Source organism: Lynx rufus, unplaced genomic scaffold, assembly GCF_022079265.1.
Source record: "Lynx rufus isolate CCGP_SWC_20201006 ecotype Redwood Valley unplaced genomic scaffold, mLynRuf1.p SCAF_17, whole genome shotgun sequence".
Lineage (NCBI taxonomy): Eukaryota > Metazoa > Chordata > Mammalia > Carnivora > Felidae > Lynx > Lynx rufus.
In genome coordinates this window covers 24871470-24886892 of record NW_025814831.1, presented here as the reverse complement: position 1 = coordinate 24886892, position 15423 = coordinate 24871470, and the positions used below count along the sequence as shown (strand labels likewise).

Sequence of the window (15423 nt, the reverse complement as noted above, 5' to 3'; positions counted from 1 at the left end):
TCAGATAAATTATTAGTTTTCTGTATTTAGAGCAAACAGGGATGAACTAAGCAGCCTAAAGGGAATCAAAATTTTTTCCCTTTGTGATCAATATTTACTATTTAAACTATAAAAGAAGGAAACATGCATCTAATACTCACATCCAATATGTGTCTAATCACAGATCACCTTTCTCCTGGCTACAAAAAAAGAAAAAGGACAATGCAGGAAGAGTAATGGCTTTGAGTATTTTTTTTATGTTTAAAAAACTAAATTCCCATCAGTTCCTTTTTAAAATCCAATTTAAAAAAGAAAGTTTCTTCTCCTTATCTGGACCATCCTTTTTGTAAAGGGAAGAACTTTATACACCATTTTCCTGATGCTTCTTCACCGGCTTTGTGCTTGAATCTTCCAGAGAAGTCTTCCCTAGACAAAAGCCTCCTTCTTTGAAAACCTAACAGTTTGTATGTTTCAACTTTCGACTTGTGTCTGCATCTTCTATCACTTACCAGGCCCGTTTTATGCTTAGGCTACAGATTGGATTTGCTCTTCCCCTCTATTTGCCTACATTTCCAGCTGAGTTTAAACATCACTTTCTTTCTGGTAGGATGCATTGACCTTTTGACTTGATTAAAGATAAATCCCATTGACTCTCCACTTTTGGAAGATGAGATTTTTTTTCAGAAGCTCACTACGATTTCTATATTTATTGCTTGAAAATGAATATTGAATAATACTCATTTCCCTGCCATTTTAATGAGATGGGTATGGATTTTTTTCCTACTGTCAGAGTAACAAGAATTATTGGGGTGAGAGACAGCATGAGAAGTTTTAGGTTTTTTTTTTTTTTTACATGTTTGGTTATAGACCATCACATCCTAAAGTTTTAGAGTCAAATGGACAGTTAAATATTTTTGTTTGAACTTGACTAGAATGGATATTTCAAGGACAAAAGAAAATTCAAAGTACCTGCAAAATGTCAGCAGCATTTTAAACACACTGGGCTAATTGCAAAGCTTGTTTTACATCTCTGTGGCTAATATGACACTAATGTGGCAATTTTGCTAAACTGTGACTGTGTTTGTGTTAGTATTTCTCCCTCTTATTTTGTTCCCAATCATAAAAATGAAGTGATGTGCAAGAATTGCTTAAAGAACGGATGCCACCTATAGATGTTTAAATAGTCTGCCTTTGTAACAGTTCTGCCTCCATAGCCAGTATTTTCTACGTCTTTCTTTACTTTCTTCTTTCTTATTGAAGCATTTGCATGTAGAATAAAGAGGATAAAGACACACACACAAAAAAACAAAGGCAGATTTGTTTCTTCTGAGAACATCTGTTCTTGCTTCAAAGCACCCACATGATGTAGCCCATTTTCTCTCAGTGCCTGCACAGTTTGCTATTGTAAAAGTGACTGTTACATCAATCTTAGATCTGAATTTAATGAAATAATAAAGAGTGGTACCTAATGAAGTGACATATAGGAAAAATCCCATTATAATGCATGTGCTTTATATAATATTAAGACAGGAATACTCACAAAGAAAAGCTAAGATTGAACATAAAATGATTTATTATAGAATTCCACCCCCCCCCCCAAGATTCATTGATCTCCTGGCATCATACCCAATTTTGGGTACATACATTTGGTCCACTTTACAGTTCATTGAATCCTTAGAATTCTTGTGAATTTGCATTGTACTTGGGGTATAGGTACATTTTGAAAAAAAAATTAATGCAAATTATTTATTGTATATATTGTAATCAAAAGAGACCTTTTTACTTTGAAAATCTTTATTTTTAAGAAGAAAATCCCCCCAAACTTCAACTGCTATCATTACTCATATAACCAGCATTCAATAGCAACACTAATAACTCAAAGGGTACAGTTTAAAAGTACCTAGTTTAAAAGATATTTACCCAAGTGATACTACTTTTTAAATTTCCTTCCCTAAGGAGTATATGATAACTCAGTCTTGGAGTAGAGAAAGGGGTGAAAGTGAAAGCTATATAATAAGCTTTCAAAATTTCTTAGATAAAAATGTATTGACCTTAGTTGATGGTTTCCAAAGAAATAAATACCTATGTAGACATCACTTGCTCAATAAGTGCTCATTAAAGCACCTACTGTGCACGTAGGCCTGTGCTCCTCCTATATGTTGGATCCAAGTGTATTCTCACATATTTCAAATGCATAATATCCATAAAGACATATTGGCCAGTTATGTATTGCGTCTTTTTTCCCCCCAGCTATTTCCAAAGATAGGGCTTTCTACATAGTGATTGACTAATCCAGGAAGACTTACATGGCATCTTTCTGCATGGGCTCAGCTACCCACAAAGAAAGATCAAACTTGGTCTAAGTTCTCTGGTTCTATGCAATCTTCTTTGTCTTTTAAATTTACATCTCAGTTCAATGGTGAGCAAAACATGACATTTCTACCACCCTGCCATTACTAACCAAATTCTTTTCATGCTTCAGTGTTCATCTTGACAGCTTTTGTCCCTAAATATTGTAATTCCTTGTTGAGCCGGATTCTCCTTAGGGTGCACTTGAACATCCTCTTGAACATCTTGATCATGGATCTTTAGAGACAACTTGGTTTATTCCTTTATTTGGTGGCACTTTCTACTGAATATTTTTTTGACCTAGAAGGGTTCTATTTTGGAATTTTACATTATTTCATTTCTTAGATTTTTATATCTTTTTGGAGGATGATGAGCAATGAGATAAATCTGGAATACTTCACATTCCCTTCAGGAGCATTATTTGTCATGGGGTTTAGACCTCAACATTATTATTGTGGTGATTACTGTAGTGATTTCTATGGTTGCTGAATTCTGGTAGGACCGTGGGTTAATGGCAAAATCAAGTTAAGAGTATATATATTACAGAACTCTTTTCTCATCCAATTGATGAATACTCTCCAAAAGCCAGACTGGTGTATTATGCCTAAGTGACCAAATAGTTCTAAAAAAAAATACATGATGGGTTTCCTGTATCTTTAAGAAATTCATCTGAAATCTAAGACTTTGAGAAACAAAATGACAGCTGACTACATTTCTTATAAACGTTTGCTTACCATTGGCATTTTAGAACTTTATATCTGTAGACAAAGGAGGACACTTATATCTTTCATTGTTTTGTCAATGTCCATATGAATTGAGACTTTTGCATTTGGGGCAATAGTGGAGCATTCTCTTGGATCAATGAAACTAAGATGGGCTATGGGTGGGCATGATTCCTTGAATGCTACTGGGTCATGTGCACCAGTGTGGCTTTGACAGTTCTGATGCCATAATTACTACTTTCAGAATTGATTCTAACTTTAACACTTACCATCGTCCTTAGGCAAAGGACCTGAGACCCTGTATGCGGGGCAGAAGCTCAATGACAATGAATGGCACACCGTTCGGGTGGTGCGGAGAGGAAAAAGCCTTAAATTAACTGTGGATGATGATGTGGCTGAGGGTGAGTACAGCTATATGTAGTGAGATTTGTCTGTCTTTGCTCTCATAGTCCTCTTGGTCATTCAGTGAGCAAAGGGTTTTTTAAAAAAAAATGTTTTATTTTGCTTAACAGAAGTCATGTGACATGTTCTCTGTTGACAAGCTCAGGTAAGGCTAAGGAGGTCTTCCTCTATATTTGCATAATCCCTTTTCATTGATCTGTATTATAGAATTTACCCATTACTGTCACTGTATGTTGATGAGGTATCCTTAGGCATAGAATATGTATCTGGAGAGTAGATGTACAGTTCTGTAGATCCTTTATTATTCATTTATTCAAAAATCACTTATCAGTCACCTTCCCAGGTGCCAGTTTCTTCTCTCAATAACTGACTTTCTAGTAGAGGGAGATGAATAAACCAGAAATTCAGAACATTATAGGTAAAAGTATGTACTTAGATCACTACAGGATACTTAGAAGGAGCTAAATACATATGTTATTTAATTGTTATTGAGCATCTACCATGTTTTGAGTTCTACTTTAGAAGGCAATAAGAATGTGGAGGTGAAGAAATACGCAAGTGCTTGACTTGGTTGGAATTTACATTCTAGGAGGACAAATATAAATGAATGAATGTATACATAAGTAAAGGAACATTTGAAGCTTCACATAAGCAATAAGTATTTCTTGAGAGCCTGTTACATATCAGTAGTGTGCTAAGGATGTAGAAAAAAAGAAGAAAGCACAAGAGATTATCTGTTTCCTCAAATAATGAACCAATTAGTAGAGTAGATAGTAGAGTAGATAGAAAATAAGACAAAGAATATGTAATGAGATTCCAAAATGGGTGGGTTGTCGTTGTCATTCAGAAGAGAAAATTATCATTTTGGGCTGGGGAAAGCAGGAGTGGCTAATTAAGGTAGCTAGTTAGCCATAATTTGATGGGTAAAATTTAATGAGGTCTAGGTTGGAAGAGAGAGGGCATCCTCCGTGTTGTATCCAAATAAATCTCTACTTTCTAACATTCCAGAGCAGTGCACTAGGATATGAAAAGAAAACTTGGGGGGTAGCATGGGGTATTATAGAACACTGTTCATGTCAGGAGATCTGGGCCCTGGCTTTAATTCTCTGCCAGATGTTGGAAAAGTCACTTACTGTTTCTGAATCTTGTCAAATGAAGTCAGTGGTGTAAATTATCTCTAGATTCTTCTGTGATTAAGATAGTCAAGATAGAGTCAGGATCCCTGGGGTTTCATACAGTCATTTTAACTAAAATACTTTTTGCTGTTGGGACAGATATGATAAATCTCTTTTTCCTCATTTCCTCATTTTTAACCTTGAAATTCTATTACTGCTAAGGACCTCTCCTGTTTAAAGGTCCTACAATTTGGGGTCCTATAATTTAATTTTATATTCATGAGCTTCAGTACTTCTGGAGTCTGGAATTATAGTGAGCCATGTGAGGAGGTAAAGCGTGTGTGTGTGCGTGTGCGTGTGTGTGTGTGTGTGTAGGTAGGTAGGTAGGTAGGTAGGTAGGTAGGTAGGTAAGGAGAGTCAATGAACAGAGGAAGAGTAGGAGGCATATATTCAGTGCCCAGTAGGCATTAGATACTCAGATAGCTGTCTTACCTATATCGGCTCCTTAAATCTTCTGTAATTCCCCATTACCTTGCAAAATAAGAGTTCTTATTGTCTTTTTACATTCAAGAAGACATGAAATTTAGAAGGAGCTGTGTAATTCAAGCTCCAAATTCATGTTTTTGTGATATCACCAAATCAGGCTGCTTGCTGGACTTCACAAACCATCATAAGAAAAATGATTTGTATTATGCTATGGGAAAAATACAATGGAATTGATTAGGGGTGATGTGAGGAATACACTTTAGTGTAGACTAAAACACCCCTCTCCCCTCAAAAATGAAGCTAAACAGAACCATAATAAGTATCCAAAACCCCCCAATTGTATGTACATAGACACCTTAGTATGTGTGGGGGGTAAGGTTACTATTCTATATGCCTGAAGGGTAACTTAGCTTTATGTAATGAATGTAAGCAAAGAGATGTAAAAATGGATATATAGTTTAGAACCCACAGCCATCCTGAATTAATTATTCAAGAAGTCCTCGTGAGCTGTTAGTTCAAACAGGATTCTGCAAAGCAGCAGTGACAGTCCCGTATCCCTTGCTAGCTCCTCTAGGCTGAGCCCAGTAGCCCAGCGGTGCTATTCCCAGCGTGTTTTGAATGGCAGCCACTAGATGGCGACCTCACCCCAATCTCTCTGGACAGTGAGTCCCTTTTATTTCCACAGGAAATAACATGCCCTGAAAGCTGTAGTCATAAAGAACTGCAGAACTGAGGATACAGTAATGTGTATTACCTCGTTTGGTCATTATTCTTTTATAGAAACTTTAGAATAAATGTAATTATAAAGTGTTTTTTCTCTTACCACTAATAATTAAAAAGCAGGACTAAACCATTGAAGACCCAAGTCATCCAGTAATTTGATATTTGAAATTAATGAAGCTCTTTCATTTTCAACCTTATCCCCTTCTTTACTGCTGATGGAAAAGAGCAGCCATAAGGATAAAGAAATCTTGGAGAAGAAAAGAGCTATTTTGCTTATGAGCTACAACCTTGGATTGCTTCTTACAGTGATAATGGGTTTGGGAATTTTAATTTTAGCTCACAGAAGTCATAAAATCAGGCAATGAAACTAAAATACCACACAGTCCTCAGGTTATTAAGTAGTGTCTTATTGGCTTATTTAGCAATCCCTTTCATGCTGTTTAAGGTCCCCTAGGGTGTCAAATTTTCAGCTAGTTTGTAGAAATGATGCAAAGAATAGGTCAGACTCATAAGGAATCAAAAGCAAGGAAAGAAATATTCCTTAGCCTGGTGGTTTTCATGTATTGTGATACAGTGTGTTCCTGGGAAAGTGTTAGGTTCAGTTGACAGTTAATAAAGATTGATTGACTGACTGACTGACTGAGCTGGATTTCTATTTTCAAGAATAAATGAAGGGAACACTTCACTAGGGTTATGCTCCTCAGAATTGGGATCTGATGCTGTGTGAATCACCCACTCCACCCAGAGCTTCTTGCCAGTACAGAAATTCATCTCTCTTTTGACTCCTCTGGTTCATGTTGATTTCTCTGTCCCTCGCCGTAAACAGCACATCCGGCACCTAGCTGTAGAAAGTCATTTTCCAAGGACAGTTTGTTCCTTACATTAATAAAAAACGTGATAGGATGGATTTTGGAAATACTAGGTTAAACAAAATGAAGCGGACTTTATTGCAAGATTTGCTGGGATTCTTTAGTATGCTAATATACATTGCTAATCATCAATGATCACATGTGAAGTATTTACCAAGCTTATTTGGCTCCAGAACTTGTTGTTGTTGTTGTTAAAGGATATACTTTTGAAAAAATTTGTTATCGTGGAGGAAAGGGTATGTGACCAATGGAGCTGGAAGATTGTGGGCAAAATGTGCATCCTTCACTGAGACTTTACAAGCCTTCATTTTCTTGACTTCTCTCCCCATGTCTGGGAGCCAAGGGAGGTCAAGTTGCCTCCTCTCAGTCTTTCCTATTATTTCTTTGCTAAGCTTTTAGTGTGGCTAGGAACTTCATGTGTAGAGATGGCAATGATCCAAACCCTGACTCCAGAGCAAATGTCTCAAATACAGCCTCGTTCCTCAGATGTGAGGGATGCTTGCTGTGCTCAGTCCCCTCTGCTAAACACTGCAGGACATACAGAAGAGGTGAGAAGTGGTTTCTACTTAAAAAGAGATTGTGTTCTAGTAAAAGGGAACAAATAATCAAACTAATTAGGAAATTCTTAACACATTTCAGAGAAAGGAAAAAATGAATTATGCATAATTATTAATAGCTATCAACTTAAGCACTAGGCACCGTTCTAAGTACTTTCTCTGAAGTGACACATCTAATCCTGAAAACTTCATACCTACTTCACAGATGGGAAACTGAGGCACATAAAAGTTATATAACCCAGGCAGTGTGGCTTCAGAGTCTACGTGCTCGACCAGTATATGCCTCATGGGAAGTTACAGCTTGACCCTGGACAAATTTTCTATAGGTTTATGTTCTCCACAGACTTTATCACTCTGAGGGCTAGTGTGTAAACTGCTGTTGGCCATCAGTGAAATATGGAAGCGAATGTGTGAATAGGAGCCAAGGCAGTACAGTTATTCTCAGGAAGGTGCTGAATATGTGTAAATTAGAAGGAATGACGTGATGATGGTTGGCCACTGGGAAGGAGTGTGAACCCATTGTGGAAACTTCAGTGTGGAAATTTCACCAGTTAAATTCCACCCACAATAATGTAAGGAATAAGTCAAGTTTTTTCTCCACTGTGTAGTGTTACAAGATGAGATGTGGGTTTTGGAATTAGACACACTTGGGTTCAATTTGAGGTTCTACCATTTACAACCTGTATGAACTCTGATCCCATTGCTTAACGTAAGCTAAGTGTCCCCTCTCTAAAGCAAGATAATACCTAGTTATTGTGATAATGACATTTGTTGGTGGTTCTGAAGTGTCTAGCACAGTGCCTGACACATAAATAATGTTTAGTAGTCTTGTGGGTTTTTTTTTTTTGTTATCTTTCTCCAAAATCACTCTTCTTTCCTGTGAAATTTGAAAGCAGCTGCTGTGAAGTATGCATATATGCAAACAGAAAGGTGTTTTAGTCTACAAGACAGCATTCAGAGGAGATGAATGAAAAGGTTCCCAATCAATTAATATTGATTAGATGATACACAGATTAAAAAAACCTGAATAGGGGTACATGGGTGCCCCAGTCAGTTGAGCATCTGACTTTCAATTTCAGCTCAGGTCATGATCTCACAGTTCGTGAGATTGAGCCCCGCATTGGGCTCTGTGCTGGCAGTGTGGAGCCTGCTTGGGATTCTCTCTCTCTCTCTCTCTCTCTCTCTCTCTGCCCCTATCCTGCTTGCACTCTCGCCCCCCCCAACAAAAAAATAAATTTTAAAATCTTAAAAAAAATCCAGCTATCTATCTATCTATCTATCTATCTTTATTTATTTGCTTAGTTTGGCACAGTGCTCAAACTTTAAGCAGTCTCTTTAATGCTTTCTCTAGAAGTAATAGCTTACTTTTTTGGGAACCTCCATCCACAGCCAAGTGAGCTTCTTTAGCAGTTCCTCTTCTAATTTGGCTCCATGTTGCACCCCCGCCCCCTACAACTTCTAGTTGAGCCTCTGTGACTCATCCATTTAAGGTTTTCTTAAATCAGTCTGTGTCCATGGGCTATGCTCTCAAATTCCATTGTTAGTTTCCTTTCTCTTACCCTTCTTCAACCTCTCTTCTCTCTGTCAACACTGTACATAATTTTCTTGCTTTATGAAATTCATTTTCTAGTGAACAGAATTTCCTAACACCTCAGTTCTGGAGGCCAGTTTATCTATAATTTCTATAAAAGCTCCCTGTTGACTTTAAAAATTGTCTCTTTGGGTTTCTTTTGGAATCCCAGTCTTCACCAAGGATCATCCCATTATCACTTCTTAATTATCAGAGCTGATCTTCTTCCCCTCCCCCTTCCATCCTCCTACTCCTCCCCTTCACATCCTCCTCCTCCTTTCCTTATCCTTATTTTCCTTCTCCTTTTCCTTCTCCTCCTCCTCCTCCTCTTTCTCCTCCTCTTCCTCCTCCTCCTTCTCCTCCTCCTCCTCCTCCTCCTCCTCCTTCTCCTCCTCCTCCTTCTCCTCCTCCTCCTCCTCCTTCTCCTCCTTCTTCTCCTTCTCCTCCTTCTCCTCCTTAGTTCCTGTGTTCCCATGAAGATTGGCTATGAATGATCCCTCCCATCATTCTCCAGCCCTGTATTAACAGCTATAGCTAATTGACTATGGGTATTCATTTCAGTCACTTCATTGTTCTACAGCACGTGAATTTAGGCTATGCTAGTTTTCATTTTCGTGATTAGTCCAACTTTCAATACCAAGTAATTTTATACACTAATTCTCCTACTTTTTCAATTATTAGCAGATTTATGTTACATTTTTATTTTTGTCCTATTATAATTTTATATTTAGGTTAACCAACACCCATTATTTTATTTTTGCTTCTATTAAGAGAATGAATTGTCACTAGTTGTCAAAACACCACATAGAAGCTCATAAAATGTAAATCTGACTTTTGTGCTTATAAACAACTCTTTGCATCAGATCCGAATATGCTCCTAAAGAGATGACATTAATACTGAATATCTGAAGGTGAGATCTAGTTGAATCTCCCAGGTACTGAAGTTGAAGGGACCTAAGAAAATATAATCCCCTCCTATCCTTTTTTTTTTCCTCTGCTATCTGAGTTCTACATGAATAGCAAAAAAAACAAAACAAACAAAAAAAAACAAAACAAATGCAAGGCTGGTTAAAGACAAGTATCATTTTTATCAGTGGTAACACTAGTACTGAAGAATGTGGTTAACCTCTACTGAATTTCAGAATTATTTTTTTGATAACTTGTTTTTAATGTTTATTTTTGAGAGAGAGAGAGAGAGAGAGAGAGAGAGAGAACAGAGAGAGACAGAGCGTGAGTGGGGGAGGGGCAGAGATTGAGGGAGACACAGAATCAGAATCAGGCTCCAGGCTCTGAGCTGTCAGTACAGAGCCAGATGCAGGTATTGGGTTTCTGAACTATGAGATCATGACCCGAGTTGAAGTCAGATGCTTAACCGACTGAGCCACACAGGCTCCCCTGAATTTCAGAATTAGAATTGCCCACTTGAATGCTAACTAATTCAGGGCTTGGGTAGGCATCTCCACGGAAGAAAGGCTTGCTTCCCTAAAGTCCATGGTGTGGTGGGTAAATGGGGTAAACTGGGTATTTCTTTTTTTTTTTTTTTTAATGTTTATTTATTTTTGAGAGACAGAGACAGAGTGTGAGCGGGAGAGGGGCAGAGAGAGAGAGAGAAAGACACAGACTATGAAGAGGCTCCAGGCTCTGAGCCATCAGCACAGAGCCTAATGTGGGGCTTGAACTCACAAGCTGTGAGATCATGACCTGAGCTGAAGTCAGATGCTCAACCGACTGAGCCACCCAAGCGCCCCTACACTGGGTATTTCTTGAAGACATCTTGTTCCCCTAGGGAGAAACAGGAAGTGCCAGGGGGTGAACTATGGAAATACAGTTTCTCGGTAGATTTTCTTTAATCTTCCTGATTATGTCACTCCTTTTCCTCTGGAAAGCTGTAACAGAGTTAGTAAAGAGATGCTATGAGTGTCTTTGTAGTGAAGTTTCTTCAGTGTGGGAGGTAACAAGTTAGGGCAGGAGGAGGGATTTTCCCTGCCCTTCCTTCACCACTGGGGCATTAGGGCATGGTTTGTTAAATTTTAATGATTGGTCTATATAAATGTTGAGGGAGCCACCATCTACTCTAGCCATACTAATGCTGTTTTTCTTGACTTTGTTATTAAGATTTCCATTCTCTTTTGTATTTATTTCAAACCCCTTTCATTCCTCCTGCCCTATTCACTTACTACTTCTAGATAACCCATGTAATGAAAGGTCTACTAGTTTATTTGTATCAGCTGGAGATCTTTTAATTGTAAGTGTCCGACACCCAACTCAAATGTTTGAAGCACAAAAGGGAATCTATTGCCATATAGTTAAAAGTCTGGCTGTGACTACTGAATCCAGACCTTCACATGGCATCACCCTAGAGAAACTTTCTGTCCATGTTATGGTTATCTTCCGGGTTGGCTGTCTACTCAGGCAGGCCCAATCTCTCTCCTTATCACGAGGCCTCCAGCAGCTCTCGGTTTTCTTCTTATTCCTTCAACAAACCTTATTTACCAAGAATGACTCTTTCAAAGGTGTTCTAGCAAAAGCTCTGGAGGTGAATATTACTCGAGTTAATTACTGAATAATTACTGAATACTCCAGTTTATGTTGCTGCTAATCCCTTGGTTCTAAGGGTGGTTCCTAGACCAGCTATATAAGCATCACCTTGGAACTTGTTAGAAATGCATATTCTCAGGCTACACCCCAGACTTTTGAATGATAAACTCTGAGGGCAGGGCCTAGGGAACTGTGAGTTAAGAAGCCCTTAATGTGAGCCAGAGGTATGATAAAGTTTAAAGACCACCTTGTTAGTCCATATAGACAATGCTCTTTGGTTAGGGGCATAAAATATATGGAGTCGTCCAGTCTGGGTAGCCTGATTATTTCAAGAGCTGGGTTAGGGCCAGCTTTATCCAGTCCAGATGGTTTTAAGGTAAAATAAAGATGGAAGCTGTTTTATCAGAAATAGCAACAGTTGTTGGTCAGAAAAAAAAATTAATGTTCTACAATAGAATCTTTCTACAAGTACTAGGTGGTAAATTATTACATCAATAAATATTTGGTAGTGAATGCCTAATGCTTTTTTTGTTGTATCTTTAAAAGGTTTAGGGCAAGAGACTTTTCTGCTTATAGTATGCTTCATACCCAATTATTTTTTTTGAATGGAGATGGATGGTTTTACCCTTTCAGTGGAATTATCCACAATTGCGTATTTTCTGTTATGTGATGGAATGTTCTGAGCTGTGGCATGAGAGCATGGTATGCAGGACATATAGCTCAGACTGGGTCAAGAGTCAGCCTCCTGACTGAGGCCACATTGGCTCCATACTACATTGAGTATTTTGTTTTCTGGAAGTGAATATTTTGCATGGACACCTAAAAGATACAGTAAGGATGCCGTGACAAAACATGGTGACTTGTTGGTATCTCCTTTGTGATGTTCATAGGTACAATGGTGGGGGACCATACCCGCTTGGAATTCCACAATATCGAAACTGGAATCATGACTGAGAAACGCTACATCTCCGTTGTCCCCTCCAGTTTCATTGGGCACTTGCAGAGCCTCATGTTCAATGGCCTGCTCTACATTGACTTGTGCAAAAATGGTGACATTGATTACTGTGAGCTGAAGGCACGTTTTGGACTGAGGAACATCATTGCTGACCCTGTCACCTTCAAGACCAAGAGCAGCTACCTGAGCCTGGCCACCCTCCAGGCATACACCTCCATGCACCTCTTCTTCCAGTTCAAGACCACCTCAGCTGATGGCTTCATCCTCTTCAACAGTGGTGATGGCAATGACTTCATTGCAGTTGAGCTAGTCAAGGGGTGAGTAGAACACTTCACATAGTTTATACCAGGTATCTCAGCTCAAGCCCTGCATGAAATATGGATATGAAAAAAAGTACCCATTCTGTTCCCTACTCTCTATTCCCAGTACATGCTCTCATCCTCATTGATTAAAAATACCTATGTAATGGTTAGGGCTGGAAGGAAGAGAAATTCATTAGTTTATTTAAATATATTCCACTAACTCAATATTCTCAGACTTTTTTTTTTTTTTTTACTGTAAAATGTAGTCCTTTAAACCTATAGGAGAGAAGCTTATTTTTGCAAAAGAAGGATATATAGGGTGCATTGCATCTGTCTCTGGGTCAGTGCTATCTGCAGCTACCAAGTCTATAGGAAGAAATGAAATACAGATATTTTCAGCATTACCATTAGCTCATTTATGCAACGTTTTAAAAGCTGTTCTTTCTGCAAGATATTTTACTACCGTGTGTTGGAAAATAGTTAAAATAAAAACAAAAACTAGAACAGAACCAGATAATAGATCCATGATCCATTGAATTTAAATGCCGCCCCTTAGTGTTTTGGAATGTACTGTCTACACTACTTTGTGACTCTGGATTTTTAGATAGTGTTAGAGAAGTGAATTACATAAGTATGGAATTAAGGTCTGATAGGATAGGCTAGGATTATTTTTACAATCCTAAATCAAGCTTTAATTATTCCTGCATAATGCCAGGGTAACATGGGGGGTGTGAAGCCGTTAGTGTCAGTTATGTATATAGGTTGCCATTAATCCACTTTAGGGAGTCTCAACTCACTGGGGGGTTATTGTTTCTCACAGGTACATACACTATGTGTTTGACCTCGGGAATGGTCCCAATGTGATCAAGGGCAACAGTGACCGCCCCCTGAATGACAACCAGTGGCACAACGTCGTCATCACCCGAGACAACAGTAACACCCACAGTTTGAAAGTGGACACTAAAGTGGTCACTCAGGTTATCAATGGTGCCAAAAATCTGGATTTGAAAGGTAAACCTGTAAAGAAGGATTTCCTTTTTAGAAGATATTTTACAATAGAAAGGCTGTTTGCAGAAGTATACTGCAAGTTAGGAATGCTATGTGTTTTCGATACATAATGCATATCCTATTTTAACAACATTAAATTATATCCAAATGCAATTTTTACTTAAACCACTCTTCCAGGGATGGTTCGTTTTCTCCGTAAACCTGGGGTATGTGGGGGCTGAGTGTGAGGTGATAAATGTCAAAATGTGGGGGCTCATAATATAGAGGAAAGGATATATATATATATGTTTTGGAATCTCAGCTGAATCGCTTACTGCCTGGGTGACTTTGATGAACTCTCTTAGCCTTGTTCAGCTTCTGTATACTTTTTTTTTTTTTTCAAAATGAGGATAATAATTGTTACTACCTTTATGGGCTGTTACGATTTTTGATGGGATAATGTCTATAAAATCCTAAGCATATTATTGGTAACAAGCACATAAAAAGCAGTGAGTAAGTGGTGGTTTTGTTGAAAATCCTGTTAATCTTTACTTCATCATAAAATGGGAACAATACCTACCTCATAGACTGAATATAGTGATTAAAATTTGTGAGATGGCATGCAGAAAATGAATGACATAAGCAATGTTAGTTTCCTCTGTCTACAATGTAGAAACTCTGGTAATTAGTTGTTTATGCTGGTTCCCCCTCCCAGCTTTATTATCATTATCCAAGAAGTATACTAGTCTAAGGTGCATTAGCTTTAGTTGACATGGTTTCTAACCCTTTACTCATTTGCTCTTGCTACTTACTTTCTTTTGCAGGTGACCTCTACATGGCGGGTCTGGCCCAAGGCATGTACAGCAACCTTCCAAAATTGGTGGCTTCCCGGGATGGCTTTCAGGGATGTCTGGCCTCGGTGGATTTGAATGGGCGTCTGCCAGACCTCATCAACGATGCCCTCCATCGGAGTGGACAGATAGAACGTGGCTGTGAAGGTACGGCCTCTTTCCTTTTCAAGCTACAGCCTTGTCGCAAGCACCACGCCTCTTTGCTGCCTCTGCCAGTGCCTTCTTACTTGGTTTACCAGTCATCTCTCATTCCCATTGGTTATCTGACATTGCGTCATCATTGGTGTCCTCCTGTCACTGGCTCAGTATGTCAAGACATGGGCCTCAGGTGCTGGGAATGTATGTTGGCAGATGTCTTCCCAGTGTCACATACTTGCCAGTAGAGGACTTTCCCTGGCATTGACATCAGACTCCTCCGGACTTGTACCTTTGCTTCCAGCATGGCTGAAAGGGCAGTAGGGGTTTTTATTTATGTTTTTATACATGGCAGACTTTTATGTGGGTGTCACCATTAATGAAATGTTTCTAATAGCTATTGCATCGTCTAATGCAAACTCAGCAGGAGGTTGGAAAATGATGTCGGAATGCCATGATAAGGGAAGGGAACTAACATTTATTGAATACTTACTAGATGTCAGGCATTGTTAGGTAGTTCCTTAGTGCGATGTCATGCAACAGCATGGGTGTCAATGTTACAAAAGACGTGGATTTAGGTCCAGATAGCGACTCTTGTTCCTTGTGTGACATTTGTCAAGTTACTTAACTTCTCTGATCTCTATCCTCCTCACCTGCAAATTGGGGCAATAAAACTTGCTGTGGAAAATAAGATCTGTAAATCAGAGCTATATATAAAATGCCTGGTACATACGTAGTAGGTACTCAATAAACAGTAAGATTATTATTTGCACATATTATCTCATTACAGACATCTAATAACATTGCATGTCCATCAGTGCAGCACAAAAAAAACCATGCTCAGCCTGTTTCTGATAATATATATAATATAAGATAAAGATAT

General features: G+C 38.5%; 1 protein-coding gene across 4 annotated transcripts in view; it reads left to right on the top strand.

Moving 5' to 3' along the window:
• Positions 1-15423, top strand: part of NRXN3 (neurexin 3) — a 1502570-nt gene that overhangs the window by 686707 nt on the left and 800440 nt on the right. For all 4 annotated transcript variants that reach the window (XM_047079783.1, XM_047079782.1, XM_047079785.1 and 1 more), the window contains 4 exons: positions 3332-3451; positions 12201-12582; positions 13388-13578; positions 14379-14552. In XM_047079783.1, coding sequence (XP_046935739.1) covers positions 3332-3451; positions 12201-12582; positions 13388-13578; positions 14379-14552 — 867 coding nt within the window. The remainder of the gene's footprint in view (positions 1-3331; positions 3452-12200; positions 12583-13387; positions 13579-14378; positions 14553-15423) is intronic.